Source organism: Alosa pseudoharengus, unplaced genomic scaffold, assembly GCF_046254945.1.
Source record: "Alosa pseudoharengus isolate Yale_2024_CS ecotype anadromous, Long Island Sound unplaced genomic scaffold, YU_APseudo_1.1 YU_APseudo_1.1_scf_6, whole genome shotgun sequence".
Taxonomy (NCBI): domain Eukaryota; kingdom Metazoa; phylum Chordata; class Actinopteri; order Clupeiformes; family Clupeidae; genus Alosa; species Alosa pseudoharengus.
This window is the reverse complement of record NW_027468848.1, coordinates 16,765,578-16,789,393: the sequence shown is the minus strand read 5'-3', so window position 1 is coordinate 16,789,393 and position 23,816 is coordinate 16,765,578. Positions and strand designations below refer to the sequence as shown.

The window sequence follows — 23,816 nt, the reverse complement described above, 5'->3', positions numbered from 1 at the left end:
TGAAGGGGGTACATTTACCCATCTAATTTGCCACTGGATGGCAAACACCTCAAATGATGCACCTTTCAGTAAATACTGGACGAACATATTTGAGCAGGTTTACTTTCTTTTTTGTCATATTACCCACATAACAAATTAACAGGAAAACACCTAAGATGTATTCCAACAATAGTAAACTATTACTAGCCCATAACCACAAGGCCTACAATAAAGTATCCTGGTCAAATCAGTTCCTATCGCGGGTGACTTTGTAGTTTTTCAGAGCCCTATTTCTACTACCCCTGCTGTCTGTACCACGTCCATTACCACTATCATCACGATTACCACTGCAACCTCCAAGCTATGTTGGGCAGAGGGTCGAAATAAGCATGGTATGCTTGGTGGACACCGTCGTAGGCTATACACGCAAAGACGCACCTCCATTCACAGATGCACCGTGACTATAACTGTCAATAGACGATCAATCATAATCTCCAAAAGGATATTCTCCTTCAGAATCAGAATAGGTGAATAACATAGCCTACCCAAGACTTCATAACGTTTTTCAACATTTGGTGTAGGCCTATTTCTGCTTCAGTTTGTGCAAAACTATGGCCTGCATCGCTTCCGCGTCATTACAAATGCACGTCTTCGTGTTTCTTGCGTGTAGCCTAATACAAGTAGCCTATTTCCTGCAAACTTTGTGCAGCCATTTTGGGTTTGAATCAAGCTCTTGAATCAAGAGTACAACTGAGATTTGTAACCGTACTTGGATCTATCGTCTATTTTAATCAGTATCGTTGTTTGTCGCAATTAAAAATACCCTCAAGGGCCGGATTACATTATTATTTTGACATAGGTCGTGGGCCGGAATTGGGCCGGACGTGGGCCGGGAGTTTGAGACCCCTGCTTTAGAGGATGTTGTGAAATGTCTTTCTGAAGAAATTATGATAATGAAAAAAATTGATAAAGATTGTGATTCCATGCATGTTCAGCATTCTGTGTTTCATTGTCCACACCCCTCCACACATCACCCCTCCACCAGGAGTCATCTCTTTCATGGAGGTCACCAGATGTGTCGCGTTAAAAGGGCTCCTCCGCTCTGTTTGTCATGTGTTTTCTCTTGCTGTCAGTTGATCTCACTCTTTGTTTGGTATTCACATACACCATATGCCATCATGTCAAAAGGCAATAAAGTTCCTATATGAGACTGGATCTGATGCTGATTTAACCCTGGTCAATCATACCCAGCTCCTGACCCCTCCTCAGCCGCCATGACCCAATGCTGGGTCAGACCAGCCCTCTGCTGTAGTCTGAATTTCTTCGTGTTTCTTTCAGAGTATGAGCTTTATAGTTAGAGTGTGAAGAAAGGGTTGAGCTTCTGTTGATGTAAGCTGTGGAATACATATATCACCCATGTCATCGTCCCTGCCTGTCATATACATGCATGAAGTCACTTCCGATCACAGACGACCATCACGCCTGCCACAATCACACGTGACGTCCGTCACATCTTCCTACAAGAAGCCTGTAAATCCATCTCTTTATTTGGGTTGACCGAATGCTGAACTTTTGATTCCTTAGGTATGGCTTTGTGTTTTTCTGAGTCCCTAACCCCCCTCTTTCTCCCCCTCTCTTCCTAACCGTCATCCCTCTGTTTCTCTCCCCTCTCTCCCTGCTCTTGTCCCCCCCTGTAGAAAATTGAGAACGGGCGCTTTGCCAAGTACAGGTACTTTGCTCACGCCAAAGTCAACGAGTCGGACTTCCTGATGATCACCAAGAGGTAGGAGCTCCAGCAGGACATGGGCTCTCAGTGTGGAAGCCTGACACTACTGTACATCCCCCCCACCCTGTTCAGAACACACACACACACACACACACACACACACACACACTCATACTACACATGCACTGCACACACCCATTTCTTCTCAACTAGACAAGTTCTTTAGAAAACTATAGATCTGTTTTGAATGTCCCACAACTCAACTCATTGCTCCATGCACCATATTGAATACAGCACACTGAGTTGTGAGTGTTATCACTGGAGTGTACCTCCCTCAGTAAAACTCATTGGCACACACTCCCATCAGCCTCACTGAATGCAGTGCCACCACGGCCTGTCTCTACTGCACAATCTTGCTACTTGAGCACATTTTGTGACATTTACCATTGGAACCTGGTGATGCAAATGTATTTACAATTGTTCAATTGTTAATTTTATTCATTTGGCACATCATGGGTGACTGGTGATATACTTAATATGTCAAGCTCTTCTAATAGGAGACAAGATTTATATTGTTTCTGGTACTTACTGCTTGACTTCAGGGTCCTCATACAGTAAGCAAAAGGTAGCACAAATGACAAAGTCTGTAGTTATACACAGTGGAAATAAATTCAGTATGGTCACACACACACACACACACACACACACACACACACACACACACACACACATACATACATACATACATACACACACACACACAGGCCACACATGTACAGTAGAATCACAAAAAGCAGTTGATTGGGATGTTTATGTATGTATGGTTCATGGGTATTGCAGCAGGCACTAAGCAGGCTAGATTCCTCTGACTGACGGTGTGTGTGTGTGTGTGTGTTTGCATCTGCAGGGGCATTTTCTTTGTCACAAAGGGAACATTTGGTCAGTTGACATGTGAATGGCAGTACCTGTTTGATGAGTTCACCAAGGAGCCAATGATTGTAGAGGACCGAAGGCTGAGGATTGAGGCCAAGGTACAGCACACACAGCTGACACACCTGTGCATAGTATACTGCAGCTGCCATTCACATCAGCAGATTCAGCACACAGCTGCTCGTGTGGTCATGATGCTCTGGTGCATTCATACACATTATGTCTGTGTCTGCCCCCTCACCAGGAGCGAGTCAAGTCTGTATTTCACGCCAAAGAGTTTGGCAAGATTATCAACTTCAAAACTCCTGAGATAGCGAAGGTAGGTGTGTGTGTTTGTGTTTGTGTGTGTGTGTGTTTGTGTGTGTGTGTGTGTGTGTGTGTTTGTGTGTGTGTTTATGTGTAGCCGTATGTACATGCACATATGCCTTTGATAGTCATATGTCCTCATGCTCTTCTTTCTCCAGTGGGTTCTCTCCAAGCTGGAGGATGCAAGAGAAAGTCTGCCAAAATACTAACAAGTCACACGGCCACCTCTCCTTTGTGTTGCAGTGCCTTTGGTTCTGATGTAATTCAGCTCACTTATCACTAGGTGTCAGTAGTGTCAAGCATCAGTTTGCACTATGCTTTCACATACATCCACAACAAAACCTCTCCATTGTTTTAGCACACACATCCACATACAGCTTATGGCCAAGTATGCCTCTAGAGCGCAAACCTTATCCTGTGTTTTCACCTCACTTGACTTCTGACACACCACACTGCTAGTGGGAATGTTAATATCACAAGCCAAAACACGTCATGGAGAACCCTATTTATAAAGACAGCTGGAATATGTTTACGTTTGTGAGTGAGTGAGGTAATACTTAACTTGAATGAATGAATGAATGAATGAGGGAGTGAGTGAGTTGCTTCTGAGTATAACTTGTATTGTTTAATTTGAAAATGATTTTATGAAAATATTTGTTTCAAACAGGAATATTTTTCTACCTTTAGCTTTTGCATGTTAAGAACATATATGTATTAGAATTGGGGTGTATTGCTATTTTCAGTATTTCATGTGACTGATAAACTGTTTACTGTAACACTACTGCAGAGGCAAGAGGGTGTGGTTAAACAATATGCAATAATGATTATGCCTAATGCTTGCGTTTGTGTACATTTTAACTTTGCTTTAAATTGTTAGTGTTTGCCCATAACTAAGTATATGCCATGTCCAGTCTTAAAAGATTTTTTTCATCAGTTTTAAATAAATGATCTATTAAATATATATGCTTTGTTTTTTGTCACAAAGGGTGTGGAATACATTAAAAACTTGGATTGCATAGTACAGAAATAAGTGTTTTTTGTAGTCTTACAAAACTATAGTGGGCATTGCTCAGCATGGTTTAACATTCCGTAGCCTACTGGAGATAATTATGTTCAGCTTTAACATTCTTGTTTTCCACACATGAATGACTGAACTGATACGGGTGTGACATGGAAATCAATGCAAGTGGTGGCACGATGTTGTTCATGCAGAACCAGTGCTAATGCATGCTTCACATTACTGTATGAGTATGTATCTGCAAATAACAAACCAGACCCAGCAATATCAATCATTTATTACACTTGTTTATAACATACATAGTATTCATAGTCATGTGACATTGACAAGACGGTGTTCACCCATCACTCATACATCACACACACAGAAAGCTACTCGCTACTAGGAATGAAAGGAAAAGGCACTTGAGGGCCATTCATGTCAACTACATCTGATTGATCAGTACCTGACCAATCCATATACAGTACCCTCCGGAATTATTGGCACCTCTGCTAAAGTTGATTAAAAATGGGTATAAAAAATAATCTGTTGGTGATTTATTGTAATCTCACAATGAAAAAAATAGTGAAAATCCAACCTTAAAGGGAAGCAAATTTATTTTGAGAAAAAAAGGAAAATCTCATAAATAAATAAATAAATATTTTTAACAAAAATGCGTTGCTCACAATTATTGCCACCCCTGCTTATAATACCTTCTTAAGCCACACTTTGCCAATAAAACATCTTGTAATATTCACCTACTGTATGACACCCCATAAAGTTGGAGAATACAAAACAAGAGATTTAAGACCGTTCGTCTTTACAAAATCTCCCCAGATCGTCCAGATTCCTAGGTCCACACTTTCATGCATTTTCCTCTTTGACTCACCCCACTATTTTTCTATGGAGTTTAGATCTGGGGACTGAGAAGGCAATGGCCGAAGCTTGATTTTGTGTTCAGCAAACCATATTTGTTTTGATCTGGATGATTGTTTTGGTTCATTGACCTGATGAATGATCCAATCATAACCAACGTTTAGTCTCTTGTCAGAGATTGACAGATTTCCTTTGAAAATGTTCAGGTTTTTCTTGTTGTTCAGGATACCATGGACCTTAATTAGATTCCCAGGGCCTTTGGGAATAAAAACAGCCCCACAAGCACAGCGCGTCCACCATAATTCTCATTAGGTATGGGATTCTTTTCATTCTAGTCATTCTTCTATGTATGCCAAACACACCTAACGTGTTTCTAGCCAAAGAACGCAATTTTCATTTCATCTGACAATAGACCACACTTCCAGACAAGGTCACTGTACCATTCAGTTACTCCTGCCGTTTACATTGATAATTAAATGACAGGACAGGCTGTTACCTAGCATGCCCTCTAAATAAGCTATTAGCAATGAGGTAACTTTTGAAGATTTTTTGGGGGACTTGGTGACCCCAAGATGACACCTTTGTCTGTAACTCTCCAATAGTGGTTCTTATGGAATTTTTTGCCTATCTTACCATCCTCCATACTGTACGTGGGGGCAAGATAACCTTGGGTCTTTTTCCAAGCATGTTTGTCACATTTCCAGTTGATTAGAACCATTTAATCATTTTTTTAACTGTAAATATAGGCATTTTCAACTAAATACCTAGTTTGTATAGACATTCCCTGACTTACAAATGTCAACAAACTTTCTTTTTATTTAAATTTAGTGTATTCTCTTGTCTTTCTGATGTTGAAAAATGACTAGCGGATTAGAGGATTTAGCCTCTGTGTCACTTTATTTTCATACCTTAGTAAAAAAAGAAAGTCATGAACTACTTCACAGACACTCTGATTAACTTAAATAATTTGAAATTAGATAGGAAAATGCTTCTGTTAGGTTTTGTATAGAAGATTTTTCTAGGGGTGCCAATAATTGTGAGCAACGCGTTAAAAATATTAATTTCTTTATGAGATTTTCCTTTTTCTCAGAATAAATTTTCTTCCCTTCAAGGGTGGATTTTTCCTCATTGTTTTCATTGTGAGAGTACAATGAATCATCAAAATATTATTTTTTATACCTTTTTTTTAGTCAACTTTACCCAAGGTGCCAATAATTCTGGATGGTAATGTAAATAGTATCACTTGTTAGCCACGGTATACTATATTTCATAGTATTTTCTAAATAAGGACAGGAGACCCCAGAACACATTTACTATTCAGTTTGGAATATGTTCTCAAAACAGTCTGAAGTTAGATTATAATATGTATTATTATATTATAACAATCTGAAATTAGAATATTACATAGAAGATCCAAAGACATCACTATTAAAAACTATGTAGTCAGTGCATATCAAGTATAAACGTATTGGTTGAGTCTCAGTTTTGGGTTGCTGGAGCACACACAAATATATACTCTACATCTAAAGAAAGATAAATAAGTATATATATATATATACCCTTTGTGCAAACAGCCTCACAGTATCAACTCTGCCACAGAATCTTCAGCTGAATGGAATAAACTCACTAGATAAAAATGTCATGATTCATGAATGCATACAAAATGTAAACTTCATCCATCACATGATCATGACTTGGAAGAACAGTTTCTTGTTCATCTCACACATACACACATGCTACCTCATCTACGTACCACATTGAACCCAGCAGGTGAAATGAGTGCGTGGGGGTGCAAATCATTTCTTGCCCCAGAGTTCTACACATTTCCTACAATGCATCACACACATTTTAATTACCCGTCAAACTACCCATTGTCTGCTTATATGATCACAGTAATATGCTTGTGCTATTAACTGGAACTCTCGGTGTACATAAAGATCCTAAATATGTTGTAAAACCATTGTGTTTGTATGCTAGCATGGTATACCTTTCTACACCCTACATCCTGTAAGTACACCTGATGTACGTACATCATCTCCATGTCTTCCAACATGATGTACGTCTAAAGCATGTGCTTGTTTTCTTTTCTATGAATGATCTGCCTCTTCTCTCTATTAAACTCTGTCACTCTGCTGGCCCAGCCTTCAGCAGGTGGATGGCCTGGCCTGGCCTGGGCTCTGCTCAAGGTGTCTTCCTGTTCAGAGGGAGTTTGTCTTTCCCGCTGCCACCTTGCGCTTGCTCTAAAGGGGTACAGGTCTGGCCCTGTAAAGCACTTGGACAGAAAGCCTATTAATGGCACAATATTAAATGAATGAATTTGAATGATGGTCGTAAAATGGCTCAATATAAATGCATGAATTTAAATAAAATTGATTGAACATTCCAAATGTGTTGTGCTTTAAAGTTGTTTCTCTGAGGGTGACATCTTGGATGATTTTATGTTTGTGTTAGACAAGGTTGAACTCCTTCAGGTTGTGCCGAAGGATGGTGTCCTTGACGGCGGCGAACACAAAGCGGATATTCTCGGTGTCGGTGGCGCAGGTGAAGTGAGAGTAGATGGTCTTCTCCCGGTCAGGGTTCTGCTCCTGATACATGCGCAGGATAAACTCGCGAGCTGCCTTCGGGTCATTTTTAGGGCCTGGAGAACACACGAGAGGAGGAGGAACATGGGGGGGGGGGGGGGGGGCATGTGGAGGCATGTGGCATGCAAGAAGAAGAAAAGGTAGGACAGGAGAGTGAATTTTACAAACGTACAACCACGTGCATTAACACACACATATCAGGCGCGTAGCAAGCGTGGGGGATGTGGGTGTTATAACGTACACTTTAGCTGGAATACGATTCTATCCCCCACACTTTTTGTCAGATTAAAATGAAAGTAAAATATGGAAATAAACGCTCCCGTAAAGAGTTGGAACCGTATCTACCATAACGCACACACAGAGACACAAATAGGTCTGTTGATTTGATTGAACGGTCATCCAGCCAATCACATCAAGTTAGCCAGTGAAGAACCAGAGCCGCTCTGATCAAATTCAAAGTGTGCGTCTTTCAAGGCTGTGCGGCTGCTTGGGTCTGCATTATAACGTCTGTAGTAGATTTCAGGTATAATTGAAATGATAATTGTTAACGCATTATGCTAATTTAGTAAACCAAAATTCACTGTCTGACAGTTTTTGTCACAAGTGAAAACGGGGGTGGGGTGCGCGCACCGAGGCACTTGTTTCTGCAGAAAGACCTTTGGCTACTGTTCTCCAAGCATTATGCTTTCTGTGTCTATGATCTGCAGCTTTTCTCAAACTATGGGCCTCCTCAACAATTAACCTAATGGTACACGTAGCCGCGAAATTAAGTTATGCCCGGTGCTTCACACGTCTGATTTGCAGCAAGATTGAATTGGAACCGTGGACTGAAAAAAAAAAACTAGGCTAAAAGTGTCCCCAATCAAAACGTATTAATTTGGTGTCATCAACTATATAGACATAGCCCAGTCAGCACACATAGTCTCCAAGACGCTTGGAAAAGATCTGAACAGCTTAATTACATCGCGTTCCATTTAGAACGTCTTATTTGACCTGATCTTACAAACGTCGGTGGCATTTCACTGTCAATGTGTGTCTGAGGAGATGTGTGTCGTAGTGCTACTGGAGATCTTAATGTCTTAAATACGATCGCGTTCCATTTAGAACACCTTATTTTGATCTTACAAACGACGGCGTCAAGACACATTTGAGTTCTACATCTGAGAACTAAGATTTCCAGCATGTAGAACTCAAATAGAACGCTTATGAGCGCTCATGTAATGTGTGCGTCCCTGCAGCAAGTGAAACTGGAGGTAACGTGGGCTAGAAGCAACAATAGTTTAAACAACAACGTGGCTTCCTGTAACTATCAATGGAAAAACCGTAGAAACTGCTAATCATAATCTTTAAATTGACATATGCAACACAATGTATTTATATTCCCTTTGCATATGTTTGGGTAAACTTCAAACGTTTTTGAATTTGAGCTTACAGTTCTGTCACTATTCTGTGTCCTTTACATTGATTTAATAGGTATTAGTGATACCTCGAAATTAGGCTGCTGTCTGTGAGGCAATTTATTGTAGCCTGCTAACCCACATGCACAAAACATAATTTCTGAAATGATTTCTTGATTTATAACATGAGATATGTCTCCATGTAGGGTAGTGTCAAATAGTGAAGTGATAGCAGGTAGATCATGTAGGCCTACATGTCACATGAGCCACACATAGGCGCTGCTTCTTCTGTCCCTCCCAAACTGCATTAAAATGGTGTGTTTAGCAATCAGAATCTTAATTTTTTTCGGGAGAGAAACTCCCAGACACCAGTCCGCACCCCTCTCAGAAAATACTTACAACGTCCCTGTAGGGAGTTATTTATAATTTGGCCAGATTGCTTCATTTTCCTATCCCACAACCCCCACACTTTAAAAAAGCTTGATACGCCTCTGCACACATTCAAAATATATTTGCAACTAAACTTCTGGAACTCACCGTTGAACTCTGGGAAGTAGTTACCCAGGTGGGAGTGCTGGATCTTCTCTTCCAAAATGTCTGTCTTGTTGAGGAAGAGGATGACCGACGACTGCTGGAACCACGGGTAGGTGATGATGGTCTTAAACAAGGCCTTACTCTCCTCCATACGGTTCTACACACACACATACACACACACACACACAGTTTCAGCCTAACAGGTACATTTTCCTCCACACCATGTTAATCCTGTAGTTTAAAGGAACATGCCACCATTTTATGAAATTGGGTTATTCACCGTCTCCCTTACAGATAATTGGGAGGAATCAGGAATGAATGAAAATAGCTGACCTCGTTATCGCACTCAGCAAGCACCTGGTCATACTCGCTGAGCGCCACCAGGAAGATGATAGACGTGACGTTCTCAAAGCAGTGGATCCACTTCCTGCGCTCTGACCTTTGACCCCCAACATCCACCATCCTGCAACAGCATGACATCATCATATCATCTCAACTGCACTTCCTTGTGCACACAACCCCTTGTCAGACAGTGCTCCCTCATCCCATGAAGCTCCTCCCCTGTGGAGACTCGGTAACCTATGATTTCATACACAACCTCATGACATTCTTCTGCAACAATACAAACAAGGATGTGAGAAATCGATGACCTCAGAAACCCATGTCTGTAATACAAGGATCTCTCTACAGCAGTGTTTTTCAACCTTTTTTGTGCCACGGCACACTTTTGACACTTGAAAATTTCAAATAATACACAGATATGGCCTTATTATGGCTTCTATGCAAGGCCTGCTCAATAAAACAAGCGCCCTCTGTTTCATTTGTAGGTGACTATATCTAATTTAATTGTTGTTATGAACTGGATATGTGATGATTCTGTGAATACTGGATATGGGGCCCCCGTTGTACAATGCCTGCATACCACAAATAGTGCAATCGTACAATCAATGAGAGCATATAAATTCTTTGATGCAACAGTTGCTTTTCTGGACCAGTAAGTGACATTTGGGTAATTTTCTGCGGCACACCTGATGATCTCTCACGGCACACTAGTGTGCCCCGGCACAGTGGTTGAAAAACACTGCTCTACAGACCCCAAAGCTCCCATGGAGGTATGGGATCTACTATTTATGGTGCAAGCTCCTGTCATCATAACACACACACACACACACACATAAACCAGACACTTGTGCAAGTCAGAGGCCTACACAGAGCACAACAGCTCAGCAGGTTCTCCACAACTGACTCCATGTCCTTTAGACATGCCGCATTGACCTACTGGACTCAGGTGCAAACTAGCCATTGGGAAGTTCAGGAGAGTTTCCGGTGCGCCACTAGATAGGCCATCTTAGTTGCACTGATACAGCCAGGGCAACCTGTAATAGCAGCGAGGGGTTTTTTGGCATCTCTACTGTAACACATCCAGGCCTCCCTCGAGCAGTTCATTGTGAAACGTGTTGAGAAAGAGGAAGCCTGCGGCTGGTGGCACAGAGCAGGAGCGGCAGATAAGAAAAAGGCTTTTGCTGGCTGCAAAAATAACCTACCTGACCATCTCCTGCAAGAGGTGCCCAGTCGTGCTAGGTGTTGTACTGACTTACTAAGTAACTTAACTCAACAAAATGTTAATCTTGGAAACTGGGGTCTCCATTTTCAAGGTTTAACTAGTCAAGGTACAAACGTTTAAATAAATGAATAGGTCTCCAACTTGGAAGAACAATGGGCAATCTACCTTGTGTGACTGAAAAACAAGTTTGTTGAATTGATTTGAAAGATAATTTTCATGAAGTAATAAGAATGGATAAACTACCGGTACACTTTCAAAAGTTATTTTATGACAATGAAGTTACAGCATAAAAATATAGGGCCATAATTTGAATGATTGACATGGTACAAAGTCTCAAGTCTACCTAAAACTAATTTAATAACTGGAAAAAACTATTTGCTAATTTAACACCATGGGCAAGACCTTAACAGCAAACACTTGCTGTTAAAGGTGTCATGTGTAATGTCCGCCAAAAATCAATTCATACTCCACATTCCATAAAAGATGGGGGCAGTATACCTCCAGAAAGTGAGTTGGTCTACCCTAGAGTAACAACCGAGACACGTATATTGCAGTTTGGCTGGTGTATATGTTGCCCGCATACCGCCTCCCATCGCCGAAACTGGTATTATGACACCTGTCGGGCTGTGGCTAGTAATTTAGCATGCTAATTCAGGTTGATATCTCTGCAGCACTATACCTTGTCATTTTTTTAATGACATCATCACCCTTCTTCACATTTCTTCTCATTCTTTTGATGCGTGTAGCTCATTTTTTGGGATTTTTTTACCTCAATTCTTACACATGGCACCTTTAAGGTCTGGTAAGTGCTTCCTCATGCCACACAATCTATAGTCCAGGCAAGAGAACATTACTTCTTGACAGACTTTACACTTTGCCCACTATTTAAATTAGGGCCCAGAGATGCATAATGTATTACTGTATCACAGGAAATGCAATGAATGGCAAGTATGTGATATATAAAGCTCACACATACAGTATTTGAATACATTGGGCGGCTCATTCTGAATTCAGTGAATACAACATAATTTGAAAAACTCTGTCTTTGCAGTGATCTCTGAAGATACCTGAATTTCTTTAATTTGGTACGGAAAAATATTAGGAGCAAAATGTGGTACATCCTGTTTGGTACATTGTACACAAACAAAAACAGATTAAGTAAAAAAAAATTGATTGTTGAATATTTTTTCAGTTTGAAATCGGCATGTCAAGTTGAGGCCACTACACAGCACATTCCCAGGTTGCTTTTATGTTGCCAGACTCACCTGAAGATGACATTCTCCAGGTCAAACGGGTACTCAATTATGCCGGTGGTTGGCACACGGACTCTCAGAATGTCCTGCTGGGTCGGCAAGTAGCCTGGGTCAGCTATACGTTCCAAATCACCTAGGTAGCTGGGAGAGATGGAGGTGAATGTGTTTGGGGAGGTGGGAACAGGAGAGAACAGTTTTCCCACATTATCATACTTTAGAAATTATTTTGTTTTACATTTAATCTATACTAGGATATGAAACTATGGAACTGCAACTTACAATATGGTACACTTATACAGTTATGTACTGTATATCTAGTATACATAAAGTGTCTGACAATGAATGTAATTTTGTTTGGAATATGCTAGAATCCTCACTCTACTACACACCCAATGATACTCACTACTTGGCAGAATCTGAGAGCTGATACTCCCTGCGGCGTTCGTAGCAGATCTGGACACCGCCATCATTCCACAGGGCCCTTATGGCCTCTATCTGGCCATTCTCCAGAGTCTGGACCTTGTCCACCTCCACATCTAACACCATCTGAACATACCCCTGCAAATCATAGCACGGAACAATGGGCCCATCAGTACAACACAAAATAATCTATAAAATGTATGTCCAGCACATGTAATGACCAGAGAGTCAGGGTTCAGGGGGTTATCTTCATGGTAGTGGCTTTTTTGAAGTTTCCCAATGTACAGGTTTCAATCATGCAGTCAAGTGTGCTAGTCAACATAGGGGCTCAGTGACTGTGGTCCTAGGTCAAGTGTGCTAGTCAACATGGGTTCAGTGACTGTGGTCCTAGGTCATGCAGATCAGGCATGTCTTACTTTTGGTGTCAATACTGTGTGTGTGTGTGTGTGTGTGTGTGTGTGTGCGTGTGTGTGTGTGTGTGCGTGTGTGCGTGCCTGCCTGCCTGAGTGCGTGTGTGTGCGCATGTCTAGATGTATATATACCTCATTTCTGGAATCAGCCAGAGGGATTTGCAATGTCTCCATGGCCCGCAGCATGGACTGCATGGCTGTGAAGATGTTCTGGAAGACCAGCTTTATAAAGCTGCGCTTGTCCTCGTCGTTGTAGCCAGTGCCATGGATGATCCGCATCTGTTTTATAAACGTGCTTTTTCCACTTTCACCAGTGCCTGATTGAGGAGGAAAGAGAGAGAGAGGAGTAAAACAGAGAGAATGACAGATAAACAGAAAGAGAGAGAGAGAGAGAGAGGAGTAAAACAGAGAGAATGACAGATGAACAGAAAGAGAGAGAGAGAGAGAGAGAGAGAGGAGTAAAACAGAGAGAATGACAGATAAACAGAAAGAGAGCGAGAGAGGAGTAAAACAGAGAGAATGACAGATAAACAGAAAGAGAAAGTGTTGTGAGTGAAAAAGCACCAGGTAATGAGAAGGTTTAGCTTGCAGAGGCAGAAACCAGACAAGGAAAAGATAGACAGAAATATCAATAAGGAAATGGGAGGACAGGGTGAGAGGGGGGGATGCAGATATAGAAATGAGGAAGAGATAATAGTCTGAACTGTGTACAAAGATCTTGGCAGCCATGTAGCTCCAGGTTATTGATCATGTTGATCTTTACATTACTGATCCTTAAGTCACAGTGTTTATGCTTACATGATGTTTCATTCAGATCTACAATGCTTATACCGCTTACAGCGTGAACCTTTTAGTGAACATATTTGTGTGTCATAAACCATATTTATTTACACAAACACACACACTTGCTAGTATGTGCATACATCCAGGGTTATTTTATCAATGTAGTTTCACCACAATACTGGGCATCTGTGTTCAACTCAGCCAATGAAACACATATTCACATACCTCAATAACATATAGGCTATACGTCTATATCTCACATTCACCGTATGAACCACAGAACAGGTGATTCTAGAAGCATTTGCATGGCTCCCCTGGCCTGCCACCCTGGCCTGCCACCCTGCCTACCGCCACTTTGTCTTATCCCGCCCCCTTATCATTATTTGTTTGTGGGCTGTAGCTCAGTTTTGTGGTCAGACACACCGTATTTGAGAGGTTGTCAAACTCTCAGTGACACAACCAACACACCAAAGACAAACAGAGCAACATAAAGCGTGGGGTAAGGACTCTTTATAATCCTCTCCACATAAAAGAGCTCAGGTCATCCTGAGAACACGTATCACAGCTGAGCATTTGACTATTTAAATTAATTTGACTTCCAAACAGGAAGTCTGTCAATATTCGAAGTTTTTCTCATGGCAACCATTCACAGTGTCTCTTAAGGGTGTGGCTCTCAAGGAGTGACAGGTAAGGGGTGGGGTATACAAATCGTAGGTAGTTAAACCATGCATGTGTTTGTGTATGTGTGTGTGTGTGTGTGTGTGTGTGTGCTGTCCAAATATCTCTCTGTGTGTGTTTGTGTGTGTGTGTATGTGTGTGTGTGTGTGTGTGTGTCCACAGTTATTATACACACTGTCAAACACGACAAGCAACTATGTTATTTGTTTAACAAATCTGTAAGAGGTTCCGGGCAAGTCTGTATGCATACTGCCATGCTAAAAGCAACATGATGTAGTCATTTGACTCATTTTGATATACTCCATACTGACTTATAATAAGGAGAATAGAGTCTCTGCCATCGCCTGGGCCTGTACATTTTTTGTGCATGGGAGTAAGTGGAGAGGTGTATTTGTAAGGGCCTAAACCTACAACTGAGCCCATGAGGAGAGTAACGAGTCACCTGAGATTTGGTCTGACCTCACCACTCTCAAAGGACCCAATGGAACCTGGCTAACCAATAATGTCTTCTCAAATAATCGTGGTAGATCACTACATTAAAGCACAGTCAGTCAAAGGGTCAGTCTCATGGTCAACGTCCTGTATGACCAGAGACACCAGCAGTGCCCACCAGGGTAGGAATTTCACGGCGGCCGCATTGGCCGTGAGGCCCCTTTGAAAATCAGAGGTTTACAGGCCACGGTGGCCTGGGTGCCTCCTTCTTTCAATATTCTGCTTTGCGTCCTACTAATAGCGATTTTTATTTAGCCTGTGGCCTGTCAAAATAATCTTAGCATTTACAGCGCAAATTAATTTAGTCTTTTACGCAGTGGAGAAAGTGACAGCGCAAGAAAGAAAGTGCGTCCAATTCACCCATTCTCAGTTGAATTACTCGCGAAGTAGCCTATTCATCACACAGACATCACAAGTATCACATGAAAGAGCTTTTTCTCGGCTTTTAAACGATGTTAGCCGATAATTGCTGTGTTGAACGGTTTACGAGAAAAGTAAATAATATAATTCAATTTAATCATACATTCTACTGAAGGTTTTGCGTCCCATGATCTCCCTACCCATTCATCTCGGTGGAATACTTTACGAACCCTTCTTTTAACACATGACAAACAGGAGACCTTACCGAACACAAAGGTGTAAAGCAGTCCCCTGTACAGTTAGCCGTTCCAGAGTAATCCAGTTTTGAATTTGCAGTAAAGTTCGACATACATGAATGTCTCCAAATTTGGGCTTTAAGTTTTACAATGGGTTTACATTGTTCCACATGATTTCATAACGGGCCAAATACAAAATAAATGTTACAAATATCGCCTAGATATTGGTAAATCAGAGGACAGCTGACTAAGAGTTTGTGAAAGTAGCCTTAATGATCACAAAATGCTAAGCATGCATCTAGGCTATTTGAGTTTCTTAAAGCTGAGCTGTGCTTAAATTGTTCAATACATGATTTCATAACAGGCCAAATATAAAATAAATGTTATATATAGCCTAGATATCTGTAAATATTAGATGATCAGATGATTTACAGTTCTATGTAATATCATGTTTCATGTTTTTGTAATGTTTCATACAGTGATGCAGGTGTACTGCAGTGAATAGGCTAAATACAACTGATCATTTTTATAGCCTACTGTATAGTTAACTTTGGCCTTGGTGCCCTGACATGTGGGCTTTGTGCCCCCCACCAAATATGCCCAACCGAAGGCCAAGTGGCCTTGCCCCCAGAATGGTGAAATTCCAAGCCTGGTGCCCACAATCTGGTCAAAACATAGTTTCTGCTATAAAGAGTAAACAGTATATGAATGTCTGAATGCTTACTGTTGATACCATGGCTGATGCAGGTTTTTGAACTGAACACTACTGTACATTTCATAGCATACCCAACACATCCATGCCACTGAAAGTTAATCTCACACTGGTAAACTCAATACCACTTTTACTTAACCTCACAGCATCACAAACCTATTATATAAATTAACCACTATATGGAAAACACCCATCTAAAAAGGTTCCTGATCCCTAGTAAAAAGGATAACAAACTTGCAAAGCCACATCACGAATATTAATTAAGTTATCCACAACAAGTCCTATTGTTACAGTAACTGTAGTTAATTCAATTCCCAGAATCAAAATGAATACAAGAAAAGTAAGAGACAGAGAGAGAGAAAGGGAGAGAGAGAGAGACCAATGCCGCCTTTCTTTTAGCATGCAGGATAGAGATGCACAAGTCTCTCCCCCTTTCCGTTTCTGTGTGTGTGTGTGTGTGTGTGTGTGTGTGTGTGTGTGTGTGTGTTTGTGTTTATGTTTGTGTGCATGTTCTGGTTCTTCAGCTATGTGTCATACATGCACACACACACATACTGTATGCAACTGGCACAGAGGTTTAACTTTCGATGAACATTTATTTGGTGTCATGCCTGATAGGCACGATCTGCTTTCCATGTGTTTTGCATGAGGAGGATAATGTCTGGAAAAAATGCCCTATAACTTGTGGGTGGTTTCTATAGTGGGCTGGCATGCAAACCAATCAGCCATCAGGGCACTGTTTGCTACTGACAAGTAAAATACATAGATAACTACTAATTGTCTGAAATAACTAAATACTAATACTGAGTCTACTGGCTAGACTGATTTCTCTTGGCTCCCAAAATAATTCAGTCTTCTATCATGTGAGATGTTCATAATCATCCGTAAAGATACCTGTTTGATAACAGTACACCACCATCACAGTCTACTGAATGTCAACCATTTGCGTACACTTCTGCTGCTAATATCAAAAACTACTATTCAGCAATATGGTTGACTGCTACAGTTACAAATATCCAAAGTTCTGATACATCAGTATATATTGGGTGATGATATTCTTGGGTGAAGATATTCCTCAACTAATTTCTAATGTGACTTGATCTGTTAAAAGAAATGCCATTGGCAGACACTGCCCATGGCATTGGTTGAAGTTTGGAGATGTTGGGCGTATTTCAGGTAGAGAATTATCGACAGCGTAAATTGGTCTATGCCTACAAAGAGGCCTCCATATTCTATTCTATGGAGTGGATTCTCAGGGTGTGGCACCAGAACCCACAATCCTCCTAATGAATGAGTTAAGAATAGCCTACCCAAAACAACGTGTTTTTAATTCTGACAGGTACGATGAGATACAAAATCACCAAGAATAGATAAGCGAATACTTTCAAAGTAATTACAATGAATATATGCCATAATGTACTTGTCTCAGCCCCCAAAGAAGTTTACGACCTGTCTCACCTAGTAGCAGTAGTTTGAGTTCCCTCCGCGAATCCTTCTTGTCTTTGCGCAGCTGTTTGTCGATCTCCTGGTTGATGCGCTGCTTCTCGCGTTCCTCTGCGGACATACAGCAGCCCGCCATCACCGCACGAAAGCTTCCTGTTGTAGCCTAGTTAACTATCACGCGCAAATGTCTCGTGCAGTTGTTCGCTGGGTTTGGTCCTGATTGAGAGCATTGATTCAGAGCAATAGTTCGTAAACTCCGCAGAAATCGAGGGCACGCGTAAAAGTGCCAGGAAAATAATCCACCAAGCGCGCAGAAGTGTGTAGGTATGCAGGCCTAGGACTGGAATGGCGCAGAGCTTGTGTGCGTGCATTAGGTTTGTATGCTGCCTTTCAGTAATCTACTGTACACTTTGATGCCCATTTTACTAGGACTTGGGAGAGGCGTGGTTGCATGCTTCTGAGGTAACCACACCAGCTCATGAGCTGCTGCTGCTGCTGTTGTGTGTGTGTGTGTGTGTGTGTGTGTGGTAATGGACAGTATTCCAATTAGATGTATATGAAATACTTATTTAATTGCTTTAGCGTATTTTGTTATTTGTATTTTGCAGGATTAGACAAAATCAAATGTACCGGTAGTTTGTAACAATTGGGATTGTATTCAGAGTATTTCAAATACTTAAATACTGAAATCTGTAATTTTCCCCTCAAATAAGCCAAACATGTAATCACTCAGTAAGTATATAGCTTAGGCCTATAACCATGACAGTAGGCTATGCTTATCATAGTCCGGGAGCCAAAGGCCAGAATCTGGTGAACCTGGTTTTGGATAAAAAAAAATTCTTTGCAGTTTCTTATTGCCTAGGGGTTACTCAATAAGAATAGGGAGGGTGCATGATATGTAAACCCATTTTTCGTCTCTCCACATTGCCTCATTGTGACCAACTTAAAAGTATTAAATCCAATTTTTCTCTTTTCCGATCCCCTCTGAACATGTCTGAAGTTGGAAAAAAATGAAAAGAAAAGTTAATTGAGGGAGCCAAAATTGTCAACTTTATCATCCTTCCCCAAGGACAACATGGGATGTAAACCCCTTTTTTTTATAGACAACTTAAAAACATTAGATCTGTCTTTTCTGTTTTTATCATCCTCTTAGAACATGTCTGGAAGTTGAAAAAAAATAAAAAGTAACTAACTTCAGGAGCTTGAATTGTCAGGCGTGTTGAGTGCTGCAAGACTAAAACATGTAAAACAATACAGATAAGAGAGGAGGGAGAACATGGACCCCATATGACCATGACCTTTCACCCCATGACCTTGAGTACCTAATAGCTGATGTTCATTCTCACTAAGACCATATTAAAAACCACTTAATGGATTTGACATGAGGATTTATGTAAGTGATAACATCTGCCGAGGTGTCCTGATATGCAGAAATAATGGAGGAGACGGAGGCAAAGGCCTCCCTGATGGAAAACAGAGTGGAGTTTTCTCCACAAAGTTAATACATTCTGTATATATGGGACACCTTTCAGGATGTTATTCGTTATTCTGTTTATCCCCCATGTTGACAGTCATGTATGTAGGCAATAGGCATGCACTTATAGCACAAAAAGGGAAATGCAGTTCAGCAGCTGATGCTCTTATATATGTATATATATATATCTTATATCTTATATATATTCCTCTTGATGAGGAAGCAGTCTCTCAATTGCTTCAGCGAAGTCGTCCAACAACATGCTCATTGGATCCTGTCCCGTCCACTCTTCTACAGTCTATCTCACCCGCTGTTCTACCAGCAGTCACACATGTATTTAATGCTTCACTCAGTTCTGGAATAGTTCCTTATTCTTTTAAACAGGCTAGAGTTACACCTCTGCTAAAGTACACTAAATCCAACTGAGGTGAAGAACTACAGACCTGTCTCCCTTCCTTTCTTGTCAAAGGTTTTGGGGAAAGTGGTCTTCAAGCAAGTTTGTGACTTTCTTCATCAGAATAATCTACTAGACCCTATGCAGTCTGGTTTGATGAGTGGTCATTCTACTGAAACTGCTCTTCTGTCTGTGACTGAAGCATTGAGAGTAGCTAAGTCCTCTGCTCAGTCATCAGTATTAATTTTACTAGATTATCTGCATCATTTGATACTGTTAACTATGACATTCTCCTTTCTATACTATCTGAACTGGGAATTTCTGGAAAAGCTCTTGACTGGTTTGAATCTTACCTTAAAGGGCGTTCTTTCAACGTGTCTTGGCAGGGACAGGTATCTAAGTCTCATGACCTCACCACAGGTGTGCCTCAGGGATCAGTATTAGGACCCTTTCTCTATTTACACCACTTCCTTAGGTGAGACCATTCGCTCCCATGGATTTGACTATCACTGTTATGCAGACGACACTCCACTTTACCTGTCTTTCCCACCTGATGACTCTAGCGTTTCCCACCGGATTTTTGCATGCCTTGAGGATATTTCAGCCTGGATGAAAGATCGGCACCTTCAGCTTAATCTCTCAAAAACAGAGTTTTTGGTGTTTCCAGCTAAAACAGCTATTCCCCAACAGATTAACATCCAGCTTGACTCAACTTCACTGACCCCAACTAGATCGGCACGTAACTTGGCGGTTGTAATTGATGACCGACTTAACTTTTCTGAGCATGTAGCTTCTATTGCAAAATCCATTGGCTCCCTATAGTAGCCAGAATTAAATTTAAATCTCTCACTTTGGCCTATAGGACACTGACTGGATCTGTTCCTAGTTATTTTAATTTAATAATCAAGCCTTACATCCCCAACCGCCCACTGTGGTCTTCTGATGAGCGTCTGTTATGTCGACCAGTAATAAAAACTAGGTCTAATTCAAGACTCTATTCCTCAGTGGTTCCATGTTGGTGGAATGAGTTGCCCAGTGCTCTCCGTTCTCGTTCTAACTTTCTAATCTGTTCCCTGTTCAATTTTAAATATTATGTTGTTTTGTATTTGTGTGTCGCTTTGGACAAAGGCTTCTGCCAAATCCATAACCATAACCATATATCCAGAGTGACTAACTAGCTACATAGAGCAACTCAGAGTGCCTTGATTAGGCATAAAAGTGGCATCAGGGTATCAAACTCACAACCTTCAAGTCGTCCATTTGGAAGCAGGTGCTTGACCACTGGACCACCACCACCCTAGACCATATCATCACATGGGTCATAGGACACAATCAGGTCAAGTCCTACTTGTTTATAACAAGTAAGGCAAGATCATGATTTAAAAACAATTGCCTTCTGACTCTGGGCTAGTAACAATATTCAATGGAGAAGTCGAGCTTTCTCTCTCACAGACATACACACCTCTGGCAACATTCAAAATAATTTGAACGTAATTTGCAACTGTTTTCCAAGTGAAAGGGGCACTTCGCCTGAGTTTGGACACAGAGTGAAAGACAGGAGATTCTTATTTACATTCTTTTAAATCAGGGGATTTGCACGAAACACAAATTGTTCCTTGTTGACCATGACCAGAGTCATGATGTCTTAGGTCATTGTGGTTTCATCATCAAAAATCTTGGGATGTTGCATTAATGGACAGTATGCATGTCAATAAGACAATCAATAAGACAAAGGTTTTTGCAAGTAGGCTATCACTAAAATGAAAATAAGCAAATTTGCCTCACAGCTAACACATAATTTACATAGAATTTAGCATGCTATTGAACTAACCTAATATTTTAATTAGCTGCTTTGGAAGCTGAAATGTTGAACATGAACTAATGCAATGACATTTCTAAATTGTTATTTTTCTATGGGTTTGGAGTGATCTGTACTACAGAAGCTGAGCTGATTTTGTGTATCCTTCCTTTGTATCCTTCCTGAGCTGATTTTCAGGGTTGCCAACTCTCACGCATCTGGCGTGACACTCACACTTTCAGCACCAATCTCACGCTCTCATGCACACTCAAGAAATGTCCAAATGTCCAAAAATGTCAATCCATTTTTTTTTTTTTTTGCAATCCGTTCATTTTTTGTTGATGACTAGACTAGACCACAGCATTGTTTCTAAATGACAGGATACGAGTTTAAGGCATACATAATATGTCTAGACCAACATCAGGTAGGTCTAATATCCGCCTACAACGTTCTCAGCGCAGTTTTCTCTGATTGTTGATTCGCTGACTGTTATGCTGCGATAAACGGTTCGCGAGAAAATTAACTTTCAAGAAATAATCATATTAGCCTACTATAGCTCTGCGCTCATTTCAATTCATATAGGAGGAATATTTCACAAACTTTTCGTTCCACACATGACAAAGCGTAAACCAGAATAAACAGCCGAACACAAAGGTGTAATGCAATCCCCTGTACAATAAGCCGTTCCAGAGTAGGCCCTAATCCGGTTTTGAAATGGTAGCAAATTTCTATATGGTCTCCAATTTTGGGCTTTAAGTGTCTTAAACCTGAGCTGTGCTTAAATACCTACATATGTGTAAATATTAAAATCAGAGGATATACAGCTCATGGCTAAGAGTTTGTCGATGTAGCCATAATGATTTGTTTTCATGCACTGCATGCAATGCATAATTTCATAACAGACCAAATAGAAAATAAATGTTAAATGTTAAATATAGCCTAGACATAATATTAAAATCAGATGATGTAGGATAGTATAGAGTAAGATAAAGTTGGATGGCTCCAGAACTCACACCAGTGGATTGGGTCTTAAAGGAGCCACACCACTTTTATGACACTATAGCTGTTCTGTTGACCTTTAGATTTGTTGCTACTGGGCATGAAGGGCAGGCCAATTATGAGTTCTGTCCAACATTGATGGTAGGTTTAGAAAAAAAGTCAGCACATTTTAATCATATTGCAATAATACCAATAACCGTGATCATTTTGGTCATTATTTTTCATCAAATGTTCATACTGTATCTCTAGTGGCTGGTAGACTTTGGAATCCACCAGCCACAATGGTAGGTGGAAAAAAATATTTTAGGCTATTTCCATCCCTGATACATATGTACACACATTCATACGTCTCAATCTGTCCCTTTCTTTCCACAAAACTAGCCAGAAGTCATCATTTAAGGGGTTATTTTTCATTTTTTTCTACTGAGCTATTACCTTTTTCAGGTGGGCAGGGGGGCCCTTTTCATGTCTGTGCCCAGGGGCCCAGTGGCTCATAATCCTTCCATGCCACGGGGTTAAAACACTGGTCTTGTTTTCAAGTGCAATCAATAATTTAATTGTACATTTTGAAGAAACTTTTCCATTCTATTAGGTTTTTTTTTTTTTTTTTTTTTTTTTTAAACATAAATCAGGGATTATACTGTACATAGCAAAAAAGTCAGGTGACAGACATTTTTTAAATTAGGTTTAGGGAAAAATTTAACGCACACGCACTATGACTTCACAAAATCTCACTCCAGCCAAACACCCAAAGTTGGCAACCCTGGATTTTGTGTATCAATTTTTCATTCAAGGCAGTATCCTATGATGCCCTCTATAAGGGTCATACTTTTTGCATGAAAATGTGGTTTACCCCGCTCAGCTTCATGGTGGACGCCTACATTATGACACTTAACAGGTTACCTACTATGACCACAAAAACCACGATGACCATTTGTTGTTTTGTGTGTTTTTGTGTTCATAGTAGCCTAAAGATGTAGGCTACATATGGACTGTCTTTGCGGATGTGGTCACGGTTGGCTATGTAGGCTATCAAACTGTGTATCATGATGTAGGCTTATCATCAGAACTATAAGAAATAAAATGTCCAATTATGTTATTGTAAATGAAGTGAACTTTTCCTTTTCCAAACAGTCAGTCAGTAGCCTAAATCACTGGAGATCTAGCCAAGGCTATGAAAAAGTAGGCCTAGAGTCTAGGCCCTAGACTACGGTACTTTTAAGATTTAGTTTTGACAAATTCATGAAGAAAAAGTGAAGGTAATATGTTCTTTTTTTCTTTATTAACTCTATTAAACACTGGATGGTGAATATAAAATATAACAAATAGCTCTTTACAATTATTTTACTTAGGCTAGTCTATGTAAAAAGATAGATTCCAGATATTGGCATTTGATTTTATTTTGGCAAGATATTTGTGCAGATCTATGGAAAAAGAAAGAGGTTTGTATAGTTTTTTTTCCTTCTTTTTTCT

At 40.5% G+C, this 23,816-nt stretch overlaps 2 protein-coding genes across 4 annotated transcripts in view; one reads left to right on the top strand and one right to left on the bottom strand.

Annotated features, from left to right (window-relative positions):
* Nucleotides 1-3,902, top strand: part of vps13a (vacuolar protein sorting 13 homolog A) — a 54,612-nt gene extending 50,710 nt beyond the window's left edge. For 2 of the 3 annotated variants that reach the window (XM_076271105.1, XM_076271104.1), the window contains 4 exons: nucleotides 1,677-1,762; nucleotides 2,613-2,736; nucleotides 2,880-2,954; nucleotides 3,100-3,902. In XM_076271105.1, the coding sequence (XP_076127220.1) occupies nucleotides 1,677-1,762; nucleotides 2,613-2,736; nucleotides 2,880-2,954; nucleotides 3,100-3,150 (336 nt within the window). In that variant the 3' untranslated portion in view covers nucleotides 3,151-3,902. Of the gene's footprint in view, nucleotides 1,195-1,676; nucleotides 1,763-2,612; nucleotides 2,737-2,879; nucleotides 2,955-3,099 lie in introns of those variants that run through there. The other variant, XM_076271106.1, reaches the window with a different exon arrangement.
* A 316-nt stretch (nucleotides 3,903-4,218) lies between these two features.
* gna14a (guanine nucleotide binding protein (G protein), alpha 14a) lies at nucleotides 4,219-18,054 on the bottom strand. Its single transcript, XM_076271102.1, has 7 exons — nucleotides 17,694-18,054; nucleotides 13,107-13,291; nucleotides 12,548-12,702; nucleotides 12,157-12,285; nucleotides 9,661-9,790; nucleotides 9,331-9,484; nucleotides 4,219-7,452 (listed from the first exon to the last, which is right to left on the bottom strand). Exons 1-7 carry the CDS (start codon nucleotides 17,812-17,814, stop codon nucleotides 7,262-7,264), a joined length of 1,065 nt encoding a protein of 354 aa, XP_076127217.1. The 5' UTR covers nucleotides 17,815-18,054; the 3' UTR covers nucleotides 4,219-7,261.
* Nucleotides 18,055-23,816: the final 5,762 nt, after the last annotated feature.

Coding starts and splice junctions, on each gene's coding strand:
- gna14a (XM_076271102.1), bottom strand. CDS start 17,814: ATGGCGGGCTGCTGTATGTCCGCAGAGGAACGCGAGAAGCAGCGCATC. Junction 12,703..13,106: donor TGGCTGATTCCAGAAATGAG/GTATATATACAT, acceptor TATGATTTGCAG/GGGTATGTTCAGATGGTGTT. Junction 12,286..12,547: donor CTCTCAGATTCTGCCAAGTA/GTGAGTATCATT, acceptor CATCTCTCCCAG/CTACCTAGGTGATTTGGAAC.